Here is a 23,706-nt window from a genome sequence, read left to right as displayed (position 1 = left end):
TTTAGAGAATTTGTGTTCCTTTGGGTCTTACAGCTCATCACTGATAGAGCCAGAATCTCAGACCCCTCAGAGACCCTAATCTTCCGTGTGCCAGTTAATTTTAATTTGTTCTCTGCCTAGACACTTGGCCGTTGCTCTTCTCAAGACCTACTTATTTAAGATCAGCAACAGTAAGAACAATAATAATCCTCTGGTTTCTCTTTAGATTGTATAAATCTTTCACTTTTTACAACAATAATAAACAGTGGGCCGGGCGCGGTGGCTCATGCCTGTAATCCCAGCACTTTAGGAGGCTGAGGTGGGCAGATCACCTGACGTCTGGAGTTTGAGACCAGCCTGGCCAACATGGCAAAACCTCCATCTCTACTAAAAATACAAAAATTAGCCAGGCATGGTGGTATGCGCCTGTAATCTCGGCTACTTGGGAAGCCAAGGCACAAGAATCACTTGAACCTGGGAGGCGGAGGCTGTAATGAGCCAAGATTGCGCCATTGCACTCCAGCCTAGGCAAGAAGAGCAACACTCTTGTCTCAAAAAAGAAAAAACAAAACAAAACAAAACAAAAACAGTGGCTCCAGATAGTTGGCCAGAATAAATGTTATAGATACTTATCTTTACATTTAATTTTTATTTGACTTTCACTAATTCTGTGAATAGGGATACATTTTGGGCTCCACAGTTAGATAATTATGTTCTCTGAAAAAACAAGAGATAATATCAATGGCAAATGAAGGATGGATCAACATAGGCAGTAGAGTTGGGGCAATTCAAATGTTTAGAACCAAATTGAATTTTGATATACTGGCAGTTTTTAAAAATATTTAAGCCAAATAATGCAGCTTGCCTTTTCTCTGAACAAAAAGGTATTAGAGAAGGTATTCAGGAAGAAGGAGCTTAAACTTCAGCTGAAGAGAGATGATCAGGTTTGGGGGTTTTGTTTTTGTTTTTTTAGCACCTTCTGTTACACTGTGTGGGAGAAAAAATTGAGAGTCAGTTAAGCAGATGGATGTGGAATGTAAGGCTTTCTGTACTGCTTTACGCTGTGGTCTATAAAGGTCTGCATTTGGGTGTTGGGGGATCTACATACCCAGCACCCTATAAACGCTTAGGAGGTTCTCTGTAGTGACCTCAAGTGAGGATGGTGACAGACTTGAGAATTCCCAAAGTCAGGAGGTCACAGTGGCAGGAAGATGAGGTAGGCAAGACCATATCATTCCCAAGGGCCTCATAACTAGGAAAAACTATTTTTATTTATGTATTTGTTTATGTTATTAGAAGCCATAAAGAAACTGTTATGGCTAGTTGTTAACGGTGTGGGAAAATGTCTAAGTTACATTAATAGGCCCAAAGGAAGAAAACAGCAAAACAAGATGTATATAGTTTGTGTGGTATGATACCAAATTACATAAAGACAAACTACATAGAGAAAGAAGATGACCAGCCAGTAGTTAACAATAGTTGCCTTTGAGAGAAGAAATTATGGACTTTTTTCTTCCTTATACTTTTCTGTTCTTTCTGGTTTTCTGTAGTGAGCATAATGATTATAGCCATCATATATTGAGTTCTTATTATACTATGCTGAGCATTTTATATACATTATCTCATTTTATTCTTATAATCACTCTATTCAGTAGGTGGTTTTATCCTATTAGCAGATGAGACTCAGAGCGCTGTAGTGACTTGGGGAATTGGACCTTAAACCATGGTCTTTCTGATACCAAAAGGAACGTCCTGACAGCTTAAATATTAGCTCCTTTAGAAAGTGGGAAAAACAGTCACTTATCTTAGAAGGACACAGTATATTAAGACTTTTGTATTATTCAGGATTATAAATTTAATTATAAATATTAAGAGATTCTAATTGCTTAATATCTCTTAAATTAACTAGAAGCCCAAGACAGATGAAAATTAATACTTCTTTGGGCTAGGATGTAGTGATTGTTACTAGCAAACATTTTGGATGCATCCACAGCCAAGGATTAACCTGAGCAATTAGAACGCATCCAGTTGTGTATACTCATGCTTCATAGAGTGGCATAGGAGCCACCGATAGTGCACGCACTGGTCTCACACAATATTCCTGCTTAGGCTATGCCAAATCTATATTTTTTCCTTCAGGCTTAAATTAAGAAATAGGCTGTAAGAAAAAAAGATGTTCAGACATCACTTCATTAGTCTCATCAAAAATTATTTTATATCTTCATTAGTTATTCAGTTGTGATTGAGTGTTGAGATTTTTTGATCATTTTGGAATTTCACCTTTGCTTTTTGCTGAAGCAGAGGATAAAGGGACTTTTTCCTGCATCTCCATCTCTGAGCTGGGAAAGTAGGTGAGAATCATTTCTCTTCACTCATTGCCACTAGCAATCCAGAAATCACATGCAATTGAGAAATCATGTTGAGGCAGCTTGCAAATGTATAAGCATTATCTCATTTAATGCTTACAGCCTGGGCCTTATGAAACAGATACTGCTATTGGCTGCATCTGACTGAAGAGGAAGCCAAGGCTTAGAGGAATAAAGTAACTTGTCCAAGATGGCACAGTAAGCAGTAGAGTTAGGATTGAATCCAAGCAATCTAACTCCTAAGCTTTTACCATTAACCATTACAATATACTAACTCTGAAGCCCAAGTTCTGTATTTGTACATATGATCCTGGGAAATTCTCTAAGCCATTTTCTTCTCTGTAAAAAGAGATAAAAGGACCTCTGTTATAGGGCTATTGTGAAGATAAACTATAACATATATATGTTATTCATATATAATATGCTTCATATATAAAGTGTGAAGCATATTATGTGGCCCATTCTTGCTGTTCAGAAAGCCAATTTTCATTCCTTTTCTTACACATTTTTGGCCCTGATAGCTCTGAGAAGTAAACAGTACCGAATTGCTTGACTTGGAGAAGGTGGGGCTCCTTCTAAAAATCCTTTGTTTGAGAAAGAGAAATTATTGTACAATTATTTTAAAGCAAAACACTATGCAAATTTGAGAAAGGCTTGGGAAGGGGATTATGGCTAGGCTCTAAGGATACTTATAAAATGCCATAAGTTTTAATTCCAAGAAAGGTGACTGGCTAATAAACGTCCAGTTATGTATTTCCATGTGAAAACAATTTAGAGTCAATAAGAAGTCAAACTTCCTTGGGCAGATCTCTAGAAATGTGGGCAGAATCTGCCATCTGCAGCTATTGTAGGATATCTCTTTGAAAAGGACTGCTGTAATTTAGGAGGTTGGAAGTCAGTGGCTAAATGCCCAAATAAACAGCATTTGGGTTAAGAGAAATGGAACAAACTTGTACGGGGTTTAACTTCCAAAGAACTTACTTAAGGTTTTCAGTTGCTTCCTCAGTTACTGAGGGTTTTTCCTCCAAGGCTTCTTACAGGTTGAATTAAAAAAAAAACAAGGCTCCTAACTTTAAAATGTTAATTCTCCTCCCCACTCACCAACAACACAACACAAAACAAAAAAACTATACACCTCCATTTGCAAAAACAAAAACAAAAAACACTGAAAAGATAGAGAAGGGGAGGGAAAGGGTATGTGATCTTTCCCCTGGCCCTTGGATCTCAACATAGTTGAAGGAAGAAGCCCTCTTCCCACTGCCAGGTGATGAGAATTGTGCAGCTGAGCCTGTAACAAAGGTACATCTCACGGAAGCCCAAGCAGAATTCTAGGTGGAAGCTGACTATGAGAAGCTGACAGTGAAGCTGCTTTACCTGGGAGAGAGGCTCCTCCAGATTTTCTTCCCTTCAGTTGTCTGATTTAACATAAATAGTAGCTCATGCCTGTAATCCCAGCACTCTGGGAGGCTGAGGCGGGCGGATCGTTTGAGGTCAGGAGTTTGAGACCAACCTGACCAACATGGTAAAACCCTGTCTCTACTAAAATACAAAAATTAACCAGGCATGGTTAATCTCAGCTACTTGAGAGGCTGAGGCAGGAGAATCACTTGAACCTAGGAGGCAGAGGTTGTAGTGAGTGAAGATTGCACCACTGTACTTCAGTGTGGGTGACAGGGCGAGACTCTTTCTCAAAAAAAAAAGAAAGAATAGCCAAGAACCTAGCCTTGAAATCCCAGCTTTCAAAACCTCACTTAGGGAAGAGGGCCTGCTCACCCGTGTTGGTGTACCCTAAGTTTAACAGATTAGATTTTCCTGGTAGTACAGATATATTGTTCTCTAGACACCATCTTAGCCCCCTCTCAGCACTTTTAGTGATGTCCTTCATAGACAATTTTAGTTTGTGTCATGTTAGTTAACACTGGTGAATATATGTTTGCCCTCTCTCTCTTCATGAATCAGCCTATTTTGATGAATACTATGAGACATCTACAAATGGACAATGACTAGACCATGTAAAAAAATAGAACGTTGACCCATGACCTGCCCAAGAAACCATCCCCCTTATCTATAATAAACAGTCCAAGAAGCCAGCCTGTTATAAGTCAAACTTGCAGCAAGCCAGGTTGCTGTCTCTGATGACAATCCAGGAAGCTAAGTAATAATTTCTGTAACAATAGTCCCCTAATGAGAGCCAGGCATGGTGGCCCTTACCTGTAATCCCAACACTTTGGGAGGCTGAGGCAGGAAAATTGCTTGAACCCAGGAGTTTGAGACTAGCCTGGGCAACATAGTGAGACCTCATCTCTACAAAAAAATTAAAAAATTAGCTGGGTGTGGTGTCACGCACCTTTAGTCCCAGCTACTTGGGAGGCTAAGATGGGAGGATCACTTGAGCCTGGGAGGTCAAGGCTGCAGTGAGCAGTGATCACTGTACTCCAGCCTGGGTAACAGAGGAAGACCCTGTTTCCCAAAAAAAAAAAAAAAAATTCCCAAATGGCCAGGACTTGATTCATAACTGACAGCTTTCCTTAATTTTTGTTCTCATTTTCAACTTAGATTCAACCAGAGACAGCCAAACATGCACCCCCCAACCCATCATACGAGATGTCCCACTTTTTATTACCTTGACTACAGCTTCCCCATACCAACAGCCTCCAATCAAGCCACATTTCAAGCCTTCACTTTTCTCACCTGTAAATCTTTGCCACTCTTCTGCCTGCCTTTGAGTTTCTGCCAAAACACAAATAGCAGTTATGGTGGCGGACTTCCTCAGTATAGCAAGGTCTAAATAGCCTTTGCTTTTCTCATTTGGCTGATCTTTATTTCCACAATACAGATAATATTTTATACATATTTTATACTCCATATTTTTGCATTCCGTATTTCTTCTCAAAGGAATTCTGCATAATCAAATTGTGGCAGAACATTGGGTAAGCCTCACCCAAGAGTTAACCAAAGTTGTGGGTAAAAAGGAGGTGGAGAAGGAGTTATCTGAGCAATTGAGGATCATTCCCTAAACCCATCATTACCACAAGACTCTCCTAAAAAGTAGTCTCCTACCCGTTTCTAATCAGTTCCTTCCACTTCAGGCAACCACTTCTGACTTGTATCACCATAGATAGATTTGTTTTCTTTTGTGTGTGTAGACTCATACAATATGTATTTGTATTTGACTGCTTTCAATCAACAAGATATTTTTGTTTTTGAGACATATTCATGTTTTATATACCAGTAGTTCATTCCTTGTTATTGCTGAGTGGTATTTCATTGTATAAACATATCCCAATTTGTTTATTCATTCTCCTGTCGATAGATGTTCAGGTTGCTTCCAGTTTGCAACTAGTGTGAATAAGCTTGCTATGAGCATTCTTATAAAACTCTTTTAGAACATAAACGTTTTCATTTATATTGGGTAGATACATCAAAGTGAAATTCCTGGATCATATGGTAAATGTATGTCTAATTTATAAGAAGTTGCCAAACAGTTCCTCAGAATAGTTACACCATTTTTTTATCCCACCAACAATGTATTAGGGTTACACTTGCTCCACATCCTAGCCAAACTTGCTGTTGTTGGTCTTTGATTTTAGCATTTTAATGCATATAAAATGTTGTTTTATTGTGCCATTAATTTGCATTTCCTGATGACTAATTATCTTTTCCTATGTTTTTTGGTTTCTCATACATCTTCTTTAATGAATTGTTTATTCAAATCTTTTGCCCCTTTTTTGACTTTTTATTATTGATTTGTTTTTTATGTTCCAGATACAAGTCAAATATAAAAATGTTTAATGTTAATGAAGTTCGGTATATCAATTTTTTTCTTTTATGATATGGCTTTTTGCATCCTGTTCAAGGATGCTTACCCCCAAGAACATGAAGATATTTTACTTCTATAAGTTTTATGGTTCTGAGTTTTACATTCAGGTCTCCAATTTATCTCAAATTAATTTTTGTGTGTGAAATGAGATACAAGTCAACCTGGATAGATATCCAGTCTGTTAGCACCATTTGTTCAAGAGACTTTCCTTTCTCCATTGAAGTGACTTGGCACCTTGGACAAAAATCAATTGATGTATATGTGTGGGTCTATTTCTGGACTCTGTTCTGTTCCCTTGATCTGTTTGTCTATGCTTATGCCAATATACATTTGTCTTGAGTATTGTAACTTTAATTCTTGAAATGAGGTAGTATAAGCCCTAAGAACAAAAAATAATATTTTTAAGATTATTAAATAGCATCTCAAGAGATTATTTTCCTATTCTAGAGCCTTTGCATGTCCTTATAAAATTTTATTTAATTTCAAATTTTTGTGGGTACATAGTAAGTATATATATTTATGAGGTACATGAGATACTTTGATACAGGCATGCAATGCTTAATGATCACATCATGAAAAATGGGATATCCATCCCCTCAAGCATTTCTTCTTTGTATTACAAACAATCCAGTTATATTCTTTTAGTTATTTTCAAATGTAGAATTAAATTATTTTCACTATAGTCACCCTGTTGTACTATCAAATACTAGCTCTTATTCTTTCTTTCTAACAATTCTTTTTGTACCCATTAACTACCTCCATCTCCCCGCTACCCTTCCCCACTACCCTTCCCAGCCTTTGGTAACCATCCTTCTACTTTCTATCCCCAGGAGTTCAATTGCATTGATTTTTAGATCCCACAGATAAGTGAGAACATGTGATGTTTGTCTTTCTGTGCCTGGCTTATTTCACTTAATATAATGACTTTCAGTTCTATCCATGTTGTTGTAAATGACAGGATCTCAGTCTTTTTTTAAGTCTGAATAGTACTCTGTTGTGTATAAGTGCCACATTTTCTTTCTCCATTCATCTATTGATGGACACTTAGGTTGCTTCCAAATCTTGGCTGTTATGAACAGTGCTGCAACAAACTTGGGAGTGCACATAGTGCAGATAGTGCAGTTATCTCTTTGATATACTGATTTCTTTTTTCTTTTTCTTCTTCTTCTTTTTTTTTTGAGACAATCTCACTCTGTCGCCCAGGCTGGAGTGCAATGGCACAATCTCGGCTCACTGCGCTGTTAACCTCTGCCACCTGGGTCCTATGTTCAAGCGATTCTCCTGCCTTAGCCTCCCAAGGAGCTGGAATTACAGGCATGTGCCACCACGCCCGGCTAATTTTTGTATTTTTAGTAGAGACGGGGTTTTACCATATTGGCCAGGCTGGTTTCAAACCCCTGACCTCATGTGATCCACCTGCCTCAGCCTCCCAAAGTGCTGGGATTACAGGCATGAGCCACCACGCCCGACTGGATATATTGATTTCTTTTCTTTTGGGCATATACCCAGTAGTGGGATTCCGGATCGTAAGGTAGCTCTATTTTTAGTTTTTTGAGGAACTTCCAAACTGTTCTCCATAGTGGTTGTACTAATTTACATTCCCACCAAGAGTGTACAAGAATTCCCTTTTCTCCATATCCTCTCCAGCATTTATTATTGCCTATCTTTTGGTTAAAAGCCATTTTAACTGGCATGAGATTATATCTCATTGTAGTTTTGATTTGCATTTCTCTGATGATCATGATGTTAGGCACCTTTTCGTACACTTGTTTGCCATTTGTATGTCTTCTTTGGAGAAATGTCTATTCAAATCTTTTGCCAGTTTTTAAATTGGATTATTCTGTTTTTTCCTATAGAGTTCTTCGAGCTCCTTATATATTCTGGTTACTAATCTCTTGTCAGATGGATAGTTTTCAGATATTTTCTCCTATTCTTTGGGTTGTCTGTTCACTTTGTTGATTGTTTTCCTTGCTGTGCAGAAGCTTTTTAACTTGATGTGATCCCATCTGTCCATTTTTGCTTTGGTTGGCTGTGCTTGTGGGGTGTTATTCAAGAAATTTTTACCCAGACCGGTGTCCTGGAGAGTTTCCTCAATGTTGTCTTATAGTAGTTTCATGGTTTGAGGTCTTAGACTTACCTCTTTAATCCATTTTGATTTCATTTTTGTACATGGTGAAAGATAGGGGACTAGTTTCATTCTTCTGCATATGGATATCCAGTTTTCCCAGAACCATTTATTGATGAGACTGTCTTTTCCCCAGTGTTTATTCTTGGCTCTTTTGTTGACAATGAGTTCACTGTAGGTGTGTGGATTTATTTCTGGGTTCTCTATTCTGTTCCATTGGTCTGTGTGTCTGTTTTTATGCCAGTACCATGCTGTTTTGGTTACTATAGCGCCGTTGTATAATTTAAAATCAAGTAATGTGATTCCTCCAGTTTTGTTCTTGTTGCTCAGGATTGCTTTGGCTGTTCTGGGTCTTTTGTGATTTTATATAAATTTTAGGATTTTTTTTCTGTTTCTGTGAAGAACACCATTGGTATTTTGATAGGGATTACATTGAATCTGTAGCTTGCTTTGACTAATATGAACATTTTAACAATATTGAACAATCCACGAACATGGAATATCTTTCCAGTTTTTTGCATCCTCTTCAATTTCTTTCATCAGTGTTTTATAGTTTTCTTGTAGAGATGTTTTATTTCTTTTATTAATTACTAGGTATTTAATTTTATTTGTGGCTGTTATAAATGGGATTACTTTTTTTATTTCTTTTTCAGATTGTCCACCTTTGGCATATAGAAATGCTTCTGGTTTTTGTATGTTGATTTTATGTCCTGCAACTTTACTGAATTTATCAGTTCTAAGAGTTTTCTGGTGGAGTCTTTGGATTTTTCTAAGTATAAAATCATATCGCCTGTAAACAAGGATAATTTGACTTCTTCCTTTCCAATTTGTATGCCCTTTATTTCTTTTTCTTGTCCAATTGCTCTAAGTAGGACTTCCAGTACTATGTTGAATAACAGTGGTGAAAGTGAGTATCCTTGTTGTGTTCCAGATCTTAGAGAAAAGCTTTCAGTTTTTCCCTATCCAGTATAATATTAGCTGAGAGTCTGTCACATATGGCTTTTATTATATTGAGGTATGTTCCTTCTATACCTAGTTTTTTGAGGGTTTTTAACCATGAAGGATGTTGAATTTTATAAAATGCTTTTTCAACATCAATTGAAATGATCATATGGTTTTTGTTGTTTATTCTGTTGATATGATGTATCACACTGATTGATTTGCATATGTTGAACCATTCATGCATCCCAGAGATAAATCCAACTTGGTAATGATGAATGATCTTTTTAATGTGTTGTTGAACTTGGTTTGCTAGTATTTTGTTGGGGTTTTTTTGGAAATATATTTTTGCATCAATATTCATCAGAGATATTAGCCTGTTGTTTTCTTTTTTGATATTTCCATGTCTGGTTTTAGTATCAGAGTAATACTGGCCTCATAGAATGAGTTTGGAAGTTTCTCTCCTCCTTTATTTTTCAGAATAATTTAAATAGGATTGACATTGGTTCTTCTTTAAATGTTGGTTAAAACTCAGCAGTGAAGCCATCAGGTCCTGAGTTTTTCTTTACTAAATGGCTTTTTATTACAGCTTTGATCTTGTTACTTGTTATTGGTCTGTTCAGGTTTTGGATTTCTTCATGGTTCAGTTTTGGTAGGTTGAATGTGTCTAGGAATGTATTCACTTTCTCTAGATTTTCCAATTTATTGGCATGTAGTTGCTCATTGTAACCACTAATGCTACTTTGAATTTCTGTGGTATCAGTTGTAATGTTTCCCTTTTCATTTCTGATTTTATTTATTTGGGTCTTCTCCCTTTTTTTCTTCATTAGTCTGGCTAAAGGTTTGTCAATTTTGTTTATCTTTCCAAAAGATAAACAACCTCTTGTTTCATTGATCTTTTGTATTTTCTTCATTCCACATTCATTTATTTCTGCTCTGATCTTTATTATTTCTTTTCTTCTAATTTGGGGTTTTGTTTGCCCTTTTCTAGTTAAGATGCACCATTAGGTTATTAATTTGAAGTTTTTCTTCTTTTTTGATGTCGGTGCTGCCGAGACCAGCTCGGTTGGGGAGACCCTAACCCAGTGGCGCTAGAGGAATTAAAGACACACACACACAGAAATATAGAGGTGTGAAGTGGGAAATCAGGGGTCTCATAGCCTTCAGAGCTGAGAGCCCCAAACAGAGATTTACCCACATATTTATTAGTAGCAAACCAGTCATTAGCATTGCTTCTATAGGTATTAAATTAACTAAAAGTATCCCTTATGGGAAAAGAAGGGAAGGGCCAAATTAAAGGAATAGGTTGGGCTAGTTAACTGCAGCAGGAACATGCCCTTAAGACACAGATCGCTCATGCTATTGTTTGTGGCTTAAGAATGCCTTTAAGCAGTTTTCCACCCTGGGCGGGCCAGGTGTTCCTTGCTGTCATTCCCGTAAACCCACAACCTTCCAGCTTGGGCGTTAGGGCCATTATGAACATGTTACAGTGCTGCAGAGATTTTGTTTATGGCCAGTTTTGGGGCCAGTTTATGGCCAGATTTTGGGGGGCTTGCTCCCAACATGTCTCCTTTCTTTGATATGCAAAGAGATAAAAGCAAGGACAGCTTTGTCACAGTGAGCTACTTCTTGCAGGAGTCAGAATCTGCATCTGCAGACTATACAAAGAAAAACAACGTAGATTAAAAGCACAGTCATCATTGAAATCACAGAGCTTCCAAGTGTTTTTATCCATTTTAATGGCTTACTAGCTGCTAATTTGTCTGCAGCACCTTTAAGCACTCCAGTTCCTGGCATTAAGGTCAGGTGTGCCTGGGATGCTTTAAATATTTGTTCTTTAATTTTGCAATATCCAAAGGCAAGTTTGTAGAGTGTCTTTGTAGATGGTTTTTATTTTTTCCTAAATTTTGATCTTATTAAGAGCTATTAATAGTTTCCACAAATCCTTATGTTTAGCTCCCACAACGAGCCCTATCATTTGAGGTTGAGGTGCCACTATACCACCATGGTTCCAGATAATAGGAACTTTTGCCGTACTTTTTGGTATTTCTACCATGTGACCATTTTGTTCAGATCATCTGAACATAGTCTGGCCGTGGCACGCAGACTGAGAGGGGCAATTCAAGCTTAACATCCCCTTAGGGGACCAATTAATAATGATTCCATAGGAATTGTTGTGCAGCACCTCTGCCTGTTTTGCAAAGCAGTCTTCCTAAACAAGTACGTTCATTTTTTCTAACTGGGTCCAATCCTGTTTACAAATAGGTTTTTGAGGGCGGTATGCCTCAATTATAGGAGCAGATTTATTATGGTAAATACCGAGATCAGAAAGCATGTGTAACTGTGTCATAGAGTGATTGCATCCAGGCATTATTACCGGCCCTTATTGAAGGAATACTCACGACAGTGGTGATAACCACTGTCATAGCTACCATTAAATTATTCGTTGTGACTGGTTGTCCCGCTTTCCTCAGGTTTTCTTCCTCCATCTCTGACAGCTTCTTGATCTGTCCCCAGGTGGGTGGCTGTGGTTGACGGGTGTTGCTCGTAACTGTTGGGGTCCTCCTCAGCATTGGTCTCGACATGGCTGCAACCGGGGGGTCCTCGGGATCCTCCTGGAGTCTCTTCCTCAGCATCTGGCTCATGATAAGGTTTCAGGTGTCTTGATGGTATCCAAATTGGCTGTTGATTTTGGCCTGGAGAAATAGAAGCATAACCTCTACCCTAAGTTATTATTTTACCTATTTCCCAACTTTTTGTTATTGGCTCTGCCCACCAAATCAGTTGTTCTGTTTCTGTCTTTGCAGCTGGTTTCTGTAGATGCTGTTCAGCTGCTGATAGCATCTGGCCTTTGGGCAGGCTCAAAAAATTTAAAGTTAATAATGCTAGGTTCAGTTGCATTTGTGGGGGTTCCATATTCTCTGTCTCTCCCTTTCTGCTTTTGCAACTGCTGTTTTAGGGAGAGGGATTCATTCTTTCCACTATGGCTTGTCCTTGAGAATTGTATGGGATACCAGTAATGTGTTTAATATTCCACATAGAGAAAAATGTAGCTAGAGCTTGGCTAGTATAGCCTGGGGCATTCTCTGTTTTAATAGAAGCTGGAATGCCCATCACCACAAAACACTGCAAAAGGTGACATTTAACACAGGCAGAAGACTCCTGTTTGGCATGCAGCCCAGACAAAGTGAGAAAAGGTGTCCACACATACATGTACATAAGCTAGTCTCCCAAACGAGGGAACATGTGTGGCATCCATTTGCCAAATAGAGTTAGGTTACAGTCCTCGAGGGTTAACTCCTCCTGTAAAAGATGAGGAATGTACCATTTGGCAAGTTGGGCATCACTGGATAATAGCTTTAGCTTCATTCCAGGTAATGCTGTATCTGCATTTGAGACCAGAGGCATTAACATGGGTTGAATTGTCAAAGTGTCCAGCATTAGATATTGCAATAGCAACTAGGCCATCAGCCATTTAATTCCCTTCAGTCAAAGGTCCTGGAAGAGGTGTATGAGCTCTAATGTCAGTGATGTAAAAAGGGTGCATTCTACTCCTAACTGCTATTTGCAGTTGGGTAAATAAAGTCATCGGTTGTTCATCTGTATGAAATCGTAACTGAGAATTTTCAATTAACCGTGTGGAGTGAACCACATATGAAGAATCAGAAATCACATTAATAGGCATTTCAAAAGCAGTCAATACCTCAATTACAGCTACAAGCTCCGCTTTTAGAGCTGAAGTATAGGGCGTCTGAAAAACTTTACCTTTTGATTCAAAATAAGAAGCTTTATCATTACGAGACCCATCTATAAAAACATTCTCAACACCTTCAATTGGTTTAAATTTAGTTATTTTAGGGAGAATCCAATTAGTTAATTTCAAAAACTGAAACAGCTTCGTTTTAGGAAAATGATTATCGAGAATACCCACAAAGTCAGCTAAATGGGTTTGCCAAGTAAGACTATTTATAAAAGCTTGCTGTATTTGTGCCTTCGTGAGAGGGACAATGATTTTTCCAGGATCATATCCATGTAATTTAACAATCCAAGTTCTCCCAATCCCTATCATTGTAGCAATTTGATCTAAATAAGGAGTTAGAGTCCGTGAATTAGTATGTGGAAGAAAAAGCCACTCTTACTAAGTCCTGTTCTTGGACAATAACACCAGTAGGTGAATGCTGAGTTGAAAAAATTAGCAAATCTAGGGTCTTCTCTGGATCTATTCTATTTATTTGAGCTTTATGGACTTGCTTCTCAATTAGTTGTAACTCTGCCTCTGCCTCCTTTGTTAATTGGCAAGGGCTAGTGAGACTAGGATTTCCTCTAAGGATAGAAAACAGATTACTCATGGCATAGGTAGGAATGCCTAGAGCAGGTCGTATCCAATTAATATCCCCTAGTAATTTTTGAAAGTCATTTAATGTTTTTAGTTGATCCTTACGTATGGTTACTTTTTGTGGCACAATGGTAGTGTCATTTACTCAGGTCCCCAAGTAGGAGTAGGGAGTAGTAGTCTGAATTTTGTTAGGAGCTATAATTAAACCAGCACAAGAAATCGAATTTTGTAAGTGATCATATAACACTTAGCAGGCTGCAGGTTGTTTACTGCAGGAATTGTAAATGCAAACCATTCACAGTGTTGCTCAGCTAAAGGGATAGTAAAGAAACAGTCTTTTAAATCTATGACTGTTAAAGGAATTGATGGCTTTTAAGTCAGTTAACATTCTCCATTTACCTGATTTTTTCTTAATTACGAAAACTGGAGAATTCCAAGGGGAAAATGTTGGAGCTATGTGCCCATTTTCTGATTGTTCAGCAAGCAATTTCTCTAAAGCCTCCAATTTTTCTTTACTTAGCGGCCATTGTTCTATCCAAATTGGCTTGTCTGTTAACCATTTTAAAGGTATAGGTTCTGGAGGCTTAACAATGGCTGCCATCAAAAATTATTTCCTAATCTTTGGTGGGAACTTTGTTTTTCCACTTTAAGCGGTTCTTTCAAACCATGCAAATTTTTTTCTAGTCCCATACCAGGAACATACCCCATTTCATGAATCATATGTTGACTTTGAGGGCTATATAATTGTTCTGGAATTAGAACTTGTGCTCCCCATTGTTGTAATAAATCTCTTCCCCATAAATTTATAGGTACAGAAGTTATAATTGGTTGAATAGTCCCAGGTCGTCCATCGGGCCCCTCACAATGCAAAATATAACTACTGTGATATACTTCAGTGGCTTTACCAACTCCAACTATGTTCAGTTGAGTGGATTGAATTGGCCACGTGGACGGCCAGTGCTATAGAGAAATGATTGAAATGTCCGTTCCTGTATCTCCCAAACCTTTAAATTTCCTTCCCTGAATAGTTATTTCACAGGTACGACGTTTATCAGTAATTTGATTTACCCAATAAGCTGCTTTGCCTTGTTTATTTGTGCTTCCAAATCCTCCTGTTCGTTTAATTTCACTTTTTCCCATTCCCACATATGGCACGATCAGGAGCTGTGCTATGTGCTCTCCTGGTTCTGCTTTCCAGGGAACAGAAGTAGATATAACAATTTGAATTTCCCCATTGTAATCTAAATCAATGACTCCTGTATGTATTTGTATGCCTTTTAAACTTAAACTAGGCCTTCCTAGAAGTAATCCTATTGTCCCTGCTGGCAAGGGTCCACAGACTCCTGTTGGGACCTTTTGCAGGGGTTCCCCAGGCAGAAGGCTCACAGCTTTTGTGCAGCATAAATCTACTGCAGCTCTACCGGCTGTGGTGGGGGACAGACATTGTACAGGGGTGAGGGAATGGCCTGAGCTGGAAATGCCCTGGTTTAGAATGGGGCCCGGGACAGGCCCCTCATGGTGTTTCCCAAAATCAGGTTCCCATCTTTATCAAACTTAGAGTGACACTGACTAGTCCAGTGTTTTCCTTTTTTTATATGTTGGACCTATTTCAGACTCAACAGTTTTCCTTTTTCCTCTATCTGGCGGCCTGACCCGCTGATTTTTTCTACATTCTTTTTTAGTATGAATAGCTTTTTTAAATTCTTTGAGTAATTTAAAAGGAAAAGGCTCAAATGTAGCTGTAATATTTCCCTGTTGATCTGGGGGGTTTGTTCTAACAGGGAACTGCCAAACCTCTAAATCACCCTCTCATATAGCTTGCTGAATTCCTGCCTGAATAGAACTAAGAGCCGTCACTCGAGGTGCCGCTCGAAGAGTCACTGGGGCAACTACTTTTCGCCCAATATCCTCCAGAAAAGAAAGATCCGGGGGGTCATTTTCTTCAAAATAATAAGGAGGGGGTGCAGAAGGGTAGGGATGAACCTCTCCTTCCTTTGCCACTTTAGCTTTAGCTGGCAAATAAACCTGCTCTGTAACCTCTTCTGTTACTTCACTATTCTCTTGTTCCTCCTCATTATCAGTGTGAAAAAGTTCTAAGGTGAAACAAACCAGACCCCATCCCTGTCCCATTGTTACCCTGAGGCATCCGAGCTCCCCTTCTTACTCACCATGGGGACTGCTTTAAGAGTACTTGGGTGTCCTCCAGCTAGTTTCCTGTTCCAAGCATCGCTTCGGCAACCCTTTGACCTGGATTTGAGCCCCCACGAATGGACGCCACTTGCCGAGACCAGCTCGGTCAGGGAGACCCTAACCCAGTGGCGCTAGAGGAATTAAAGACACACACACACAGAAATATAGAAGTGTGAAGTGGGAAATCAGGGGTCTCACAGCCTTCAGAGCTGGGAGCCCTAAACAGAGATTTACCCGCGTATTTATTAACAGCAAACCAGTCATTAGCATTGTTTCTATAGATATTAAATTAACTAAAAGTATCCTTTATGGGAAACTAAGGGAAGGGCCGAATTAAAGGAGTAGATTGGGCTGGTTAACTGCAGCAGGAGCATGTCCTTAAGGCACAGATCATTCATGCTATTGTTTGTGGCTTAAGAATGCCTTTAAGCGGTTTTCCACCCTGGGCAAGCCAGGTGTTCCTTGCCCTCATTCCCGTAAACCCACAACCTTCCAGCTTGGGCGTTAGGGCCATTATGAACATGTTACAGTGCTGCAGAGATTTTGTTTATGGCCAGTTTTGGGGCCAGTTTATGGCCAGATTTTGGGGGGCTTGCTCCCAACAAGGTGCTGATAGCTTTAAACTTCCCTCTTACTAGTGCTTGCACTGTATCCCATAGGTTTTGTTATGTTGTGTTTCTGCTATTTGTTTCAAGAAACTTTTCAGTTTCCTTCTTAATTTCTTCATTGACTTTGACCCACTGGTCATTCAGGAGCATATTTAATCTCCATGTGTTTGTATCATTTCCAAAATTCCTCTTATTGATTTCTAGTTTTATTCAAAGATGCTTGATATTGTGGTAAAAAATACTGGATATTTCAAATTTTTTGAGTATTTTAAGACTTATTTGTGACCTAACATATGGTCTGTCCTTGAGAATAATCCATGTGCTAAGGGCAATAGTGTGTATTCTGTAGCCTTTGGATGAAATGTTCTGTAAATATCTATTAGGTCCATTTGTTCTATTAGGTCATCCTTAGTGTAGGTTAAGTCCAGTGTTTCTTTGTTGAGTTTCTGTCTGGGAGATCTGTCCAATGCTGAAAGTGGGATGTTGAAGTCTCTAACTGTTATTGTATTGAGGTCTCTCTCTCTTTGAGACAAGGTCTTGCTCTGTTATCCAGGTTGGAGTGGAGTGGTGCGATCTCAGCCCGCTGCAGCCTCGACCTTACAGGCTCAAGTGATCCTCCTGCCTCAGCCCTCTGATTAGTTGGGACTACAGGCATGCACCACCATGCCTGGCTAATTTTTGTATTTTTTTGTAGAGACAGAGTTTTGCCATGTTTCCCAGGCTGGTCTCAAACTCCTGGGCTCCAGAAACCCACCCACCTGGATCTCCCAAAGTGCTGGGATTATAGGCATGAGCTATTGTGCCTAGCCTGAGGTCTATCTCTTTAGCTATAATAATATTTGCTTTACATATTTGGGTGTTCCAGTGTTGGGTACATGTATATTTATAATTGCTATATCCTTTTGCTAGACTGACCCCTTTATCATTATGTAATAGTGATCTCTGTCTCTTCTTATAATTTTTGTCTTAAAATCTATTTTTTCTAATGTAAGTATAGCTACTACTTCTGCTCTTTTTTGGTTTCCATTGGCATGGAATATCTTTTTCCGTCCATTTATTCTCAGTCTGTGTATCTTTATAGGTGAAGTGTGTTTCTTGTAGGCAGCAGATCATTGGGTCTTATTTTTTCATGCATTTAGCCACTCTATGTCTTTTTATTGGAGAGTTTAGTTTATTTACATTCAGTGTTATTACTGATAAGTTGGGACTTACTCCTGCCATTTTGTCATTTGTTTTCTGGTTGTTTTGCGGTCTTTTACTTCTTCCCTTCCTTCCTTGTCTTCCCCTTAGTGAAGGTTATTTTCTCTGGTGGTATGACTTAATTTCTTGCTTTTTATTTTTTGTGTATCCGTTGTGTGTTTTTCAATTCGAGGCTACCATGAGGCTTGCAAATATTATGTCTTATAATCCATTATTTTATTTTATTTTTATTTATTTATTTTTTGAGACGGAGTTTCACTCTTGTTGCCCAGGCTGGAATGCAATGGTGTGATCTCAGCTCACTGCAACCTCCACCTCCTAAGTGATTCTCCTGCCTCAGCCTCCCAAGTAGCTGGGATTACAAGCATGTGCCACCACGCCCGGCTAATTTTGTATTTTTAGTAGAGACGGGCTTTCTCCATGTTGGTCAGACTGGTCTCAAACTTCTGACGTCAGGTGATCCGCCCACCTCGACCTCCTAGAGTGCTGGGATTACAGGCGTGAGCCACTGCGCCTGGCATAACCCATTATTTTAAACTGATGACAACTTAACACTGATTGCATAAACAAACATGCAAAAAGAAAACTAATAAAAACTGTACACTTTAACTTCATCCCTCTGCTTTTTAACTTTTTGTTGTTTCTCTTTATGTCTTACTGTACTATGTCTTGAAAAGTTGTTGTAGTTATTATTTATATTGGCTTATCATAACACTGTAATTATGGCATGTGGGAGTTTACATGCCTCAATTACAGTGTTACAATATTCTGTGTTTTTCTGTATGCCTACTATTACCAGTGAGTTTTGTATCTTCAGATGATTTCTTCTTGCCGTTAACATCCTCTCTTCTTTCAGATGGAAGAACTCCTTTTAGCAGTTCCTGTAGGACAGGTCTGGTGTTGATGAAATCTCTCAGCTTTTGTTTGTCTGGGAAGGTCTTTATTTCTCCTTCATGCTTGAAGGATATTTTTGCCGGATATAGTGTTCTAGGGTAAAAGTTTCTTTCCCTCAGCACTTTAAATATATCATTACCACTTTCTCCTAGCCTGTAAGGTTTTCACTGAAAGGCCAGCTGCTAGATTTATTGGAGCTCCATTGTATGTTTTTTTTTTTCTTTTCTCTTGCTGCTTTTAGGATCCTTTCTTTATCCTTGACCTTTGGGAGTTTTGTTATTAGATGCCTTGAGGTAGTCTTCTTTTGGTTAAATCTGCTTGGTGTTCTATAATCTTCTTGTACTTGAATGTTGATATCTTTCTCTAAGTTTGGCAAGTTTTCTGTTATTATTCCTTTGAATAAACTTTCTTCCTTATCTCTTTCTCTACGTCCTTTTTAAGGCCAATAACTCTAAGATTTTCCCTTTTGAGGCTATTTGCTAGATCTTGCAGGTGTGCTTCGTTTTGTTGTTGTTGTTGTTCTTTTTTCTTTTGTCTCCTCTGAGTATTTTCAAATAGCCTGTCTTCAAGCTCATTAATTCTTTCTTCTGTCTGATCAATTCTCTTATTAAGAGACTCTGATGCATTGTTTAGTATTCAGTTGCATTTTCCAACTGTAGAGTTTCTGCTTGATTGTTTGTAATTATTTCAGTCTCTTTGTTAAATTTATCTTATAGAATGCTGAATTCCTTCTCTGTGTTATCTTGAATTTCCTTGAGTTTCGTCAACATAGTTCTTTTGAATTCCCTGTCTGAAAGGTCACATATCTCTGTTTCTTCAGGATTGGTCCCTGGTACCTTATTTAGTTCTTTTGGTGAGGCCATGTTTTCCTGCATGATCTTGATGCTTGTAGATGTTTGTTGGTGTTTGGGCATTGACAAGCTAGGTATTTATTATAGTCTTCGCAATCTGGGCTTGTTTGTGCCTGTCCTTCTTCAGAAGGCTTTCCAGGTATTCGAAGGAATTTGAGCCCCAAGTCCAATAATGCTGTGGTTTTTGCAGATTCGTAGAAATACCACCTTGGTGGGCTTGGATAATAAAGATCTGGAAGAATTCTCTGGATTACGAGACAAAGATTTGTTCTTTTTCCTCACTTTCTCCCAAACAAATGGAGTCTCTTTTTCTGTGCTGAGCCACCTTGAACTGGAGTGTGTTGATGTAAGCACCCGTCTGGCCATTACTGCTGAGACTGCTGGGTCAGACTTGAAGCCAGCACAGCACAGGGTCTTGCCCAAGGCCCACTGTAACCACTACATGGCTGCCACCTATGTTCACTCAAGGCCCTAGGGCTCTATAGTCAGCAGGTGGTGAAGCCAGCCAGGTTTGTATCCTCCCCTTCAGGGCAGCAAGTTCCCCCAGGTCCCAGGTGGGTCCAGACATGTTGTCTGGAAGCCAGGGATTGGAGCAAAAAGCCTTAGAGATTTCTTAGCACTTTGGGAGTCCAAGGTGGGTGGATCACCTGAGGCCAGGAGTTTGATACCAGCCTGGCCAACATGGTGAAGCCCATCAAGAGGACAGGGACCATGTTGTATGTGTTGTTCGCCACTGTATCCACACTACTTAGCACACAATAAGTATTTGTTTAAATAAAATTAAATTTTAGCTGGGCATGGTGGCTCACATCTGCAATCCCAGCGTTTTGGAAGGCTGAGGTGGGAGGATCACTTGAGGCCGGGAGTTCCAGACCAGCCTGGATAACATGGCGAAACCCTGTCTTTACTAAAAAATACAAAAATTAGCCGGGTGTGCTTGTGTACGCCTGTAATCCCAGCTATTCAGGAGGCTGAGGTGGGAAAATTGCTTGAACCTCAGAGGCAGAGGTTGCGGTAAGCCGAGATCATGCCACTGCATTCCAGCCCGAGTGACAGAGCAGACTCTCTCAAAAAGCAAAATCAAAAAACCTTAGAGATTTGCCTGATGTTCTATTCTGCAGCTATGCTGGCACTCAAACCACAATACAAAGTCCTTCCTGCTCTTCTTTCCTTTTTCCACAGGCAGGAAGCCTCTTCCTGTGGCCACCACCACAAGTCATTCTTATATACACAGATGTTAGTATAGTAATGCAGCAAGGAATTCCCAGGGAAATCGTTTTTTTTTTTCCTGTATTTCTTCTGTAGCTTTGCCAAACAAACAAAACAAACAAGACCCCAAGGTCACTGATCCAAATCTGAATCAGTGAAACGGTCTGATGAAACACTTTTTTTTTTTTTTTTTTTTTTTTTTTTTTTTTTTTTTTTGAGATGAGGTCTCTCTATGTTGCCCAGGATGGTCTCTAACTCCTGGGCTCATGTAATCCTGCCGCCTCCACCCCTGAGTAGCTGGGACTACAGGCTAATGAAACACTTTGATAAGATAAGTCGTAATCTGCTAGGAACTTTCTTCTGTTCAGTCCTTAAAATCTGAAGATGTTTAGAACAGATGGGCTTTTTGATGTAGCTCTCCAGAGGTAATTATTTTCTTTTTAAAACAGCTAGGATCATTCTCTTACTGATCAGACATATGCTTCTCCAGCTTCATACAATCTCCCCTGTCCTCTGAGGGCTGCTGATTGTCTCTGTCCTCTTACCTTCACCATCTTAGAAGGCAGAGCCAAGTCTACATGGGTGATATGGTACAGTGAACAACATGGTTACTAAAGAGCTGGATTAGTTTTAAGCCACCCCATTAAGCCTGAACTGATGTGGAATAGTCACAAGAACGTAAGTCAGGGACATTAAGAAACCCTTTGCTGTAATCTAACATACCAGTTATTGCCCAGGGTGGAGCATGTAATCATATTTTTTATAACAATCTGATTATACTTTCTGCCATTTTTTATTGGGAATTTGAACATTGCAGGTTAACTCATAAAACTGTGAAAGGGCAAGATAAACATAGGATACAATATATTTAATTAAGATAGCAAAACCTTTCTGTACTTTCTTACAATGGCTTGTAGGAGATCTGGAGCAGATCTTCAACTTGCTAATCTTCAGTTAGGCCCAGATTTGGTATTTGGAAGAGGCAGTTTATTAGAATAATGGTGCTCCTACTCAAGGAAGAAACAGCATCTATAATACTTAGTGTGATCAGGGACTTGACTTTAATGAAATTTCAAATAGAAGTAAATTTGGCTTACTTTGTCATGTGGACCAATTCTAGCCAAATATTGTGGATTTGAGATTAGGACCAGAAAACTCAGGGTTTACTTCTGATGACAGTACCCCAGGAGGATCTGGTCTTTCTACTCTATGCTTGGAATGAACCAGGTGAGATGTTTGGGTCCCAGCCAGATTCTTGGGGTCATTGTAGATTCACACAGACTTAAATGACTTCATCTTATCACCCACAGAAATAAGGATGAACCATACCCAATTCATTTCATTCTACTTCTTGAAGTGAATAGGACTGTAGGATCAAAGTTAAAGACTGTAATGAAGATCACACACTGGACTGTGTATCAAGTAAGGCCCAGATTTACCTTTATAGACTTAACTCACTCTATTTGCTTTTCTTTTTTTTTTTTTAAAGGCTACAACTGAGGTGGAAATTAAGAAGAAAGGCCCTGGATCTCTTTTAGTTTCCATGGACCAATTAGCCTCCTACGGGCGGAAGGACAGAATCAACAGTATAATGAGTGTTGTTACAAATACACTAGTAGAAGGTATGTGCCCTATAATGTCAGTCCAACCGCTGAGATATAAATATGTAATGTGCATGGTAAATATAATCCCTGTCCCTTGGTCTGAGTTTTGCAAAGACTGTCTCTGAGCTTTAGGAATGGAACGTATTCCTATATAGAAACTAGAATCACAAATTCTCTTCCTAAATTTACATGCAGAGAATCAAATATATGGGCTTCATATATGCTGCCAGCATTGTACACAGGTACGTAAGAGATAGGAAAGGACCTGCATGAGTGACCTAGAGGAGCTCAAGACCCCTGTCATTGTCATCATGAGGAGTCAGTGGGGTGCTGTAAGGCATAAAGGAATGTAGACTGAAGAACTGCAAAGATACAAAATCATAGAATTTCCCTCATGGTCTCTACCCCAAAACATACCTTTCTTTTTCCTTTTTAACTACTTACAGCCCTTTTGATTTTCCCTTAAGGAAGAATGTACTGTGCGTTTTGATTGCACCTAGTTCTGTCTCTCTTCAAACACCCCCACATATCCATAAATAAATTTGATGTGTGACTAGGTAAGTTGAAACCCTTCTTACTTTGAGTGCTCCATGCCACAGGGAAAGAGCAACCGCTGTTGAATCATAGCACGTCTGCAGTAATGTTGCTGTCAGTGCCTGAGTTCTCTGTGTTAGGTGGGTTCTCTGTGACACAACCTGGCGTGCTGAGGAATACCTGAAGATTTTCCATTAGGCCACAGTCCCCCTAGCAAGAATCAGCTCCTCTCCAGTTATGGTCTGTAGTCCAGGATCAGCATGCTTTCTTTAGAGGTAAATTCAGTGACAGATTTCCTCTCCCAAGATTCTGATGGATTCTGCACCTATCTTCTTCATTGGATTTATGTTGATTTAGCTGAGTTGTCTCATTGTAGATCTAGACTATTCTTGAGGCCTCAAATTGCTGTTCTTCAGAATGCAGATGCCTGGAATAACCAAAGTCCCTGAGACAGGAAAACTCAAAATGGTCCCAGTATCCTTGAGACAAGTTATTTTTTTAGTCATTTAAACCCAGTGCCACTTCTACTCTGTGTGTATGTATATGTGTGTGTGTGTGTGTGTGTGTGTGTGTGTGTGTGTGTGTGTTGGGGAGGGGGTTGCAGTGGAGGGAGAGTCCCTAGAAAAGAATTCTCTAAGGGTGCTTACTTCCCCACATATGTGCAAAGAATGAGACTATAACTAGACTGACCTTGAGAATATATCAAGTAAAAAAATGAATTAACTGCTTTCATCTGCCTTAACAACCTCTATTTATTCCTGTTTTCTTTAATTACCATCGGGGTTATTGTCTGATAGAACATCTGCAAGCTTTGTAGCTTATACTTTGAGATTGTGGGCAAATAACTGCAGGTCCTAAGAATTCCCAAGCTAAGAAATCCTAGCCTAAGAACTTTGGCTAATTTTATTATTCACATAGAGACCAAGACAGGATTTCTCTGGGTATCTGTGGCAGTTGAGAAAGAAAAACTAACAACCTCCAACAGGTGCATTTTATTATTGGTAGAGACATCAGAACAGCAGAACTATCAATACAGTGCAACAGTTATTTA

At 39.2% G+C, this 23,706-nt stretch overlaps 1 protein-coding gene and 1 long non-coding RNA gene across 8 annotated transcripts in view; one reads left to right on the top strand and one right to left on the bottom strand.

Moving 5' to 3' along the window:
* The window catches only part of SCN8A (sodium voltage-gated channel alpha subunit 8), a 216,870-nt gene that overhangs the window by 131,966 nt on the left and 61,198 nt on the right, over positions 1–23,706 (top strand). For all 7 annotated transcript variants that reach the window (XM_063693978.1, XM_063693979.1, XM_055357183.2 and 4 more), the window contains one exon: positions 22,007–22,139. In XM_063693978.1, the coding sequence (XP_063550048.1) occupies positions 22,007–22,139 (133 nt within the window). The remainder of the gene's footprint in view (positions 1–22,006; positions 22,140–23,706) is intronic.
* LOC129525712 (uncharacterized) lies at positions 844–23,077 on the bottom strand. Its single transcript, XR_008670141.2, has 4 exons — positions 22,700–23,077; positions 15,734–15,886; positions 5,037–5,075; positions 844–966 (listed from the first exon to the last, which is right to left on the bottom strand). It is a non-coding gene; the product is annotated as an uncharacterized lncRNA (long non-coding RNA).

The sequence above is a fragment of the Gorilla gorilla genome, chromosome 10, assembly GCF_029281585.2.
Source record: "Gorilla gorilla gorilla isolate KB3781 chromosome 10, NHGRI_mGorGor1-v2.1_pri, whole genome shotgun sequence".
Taxonomy (NCBI): domain Eukaryota; kingdom Metazoa; phylum Chordata; class Mammalia; order Primates; family Hominidae; genus Gorilla; species Gorilla gorilla.
This window is presented reverse-complemented; position numbering and strand designations above follow the sequence as displayed.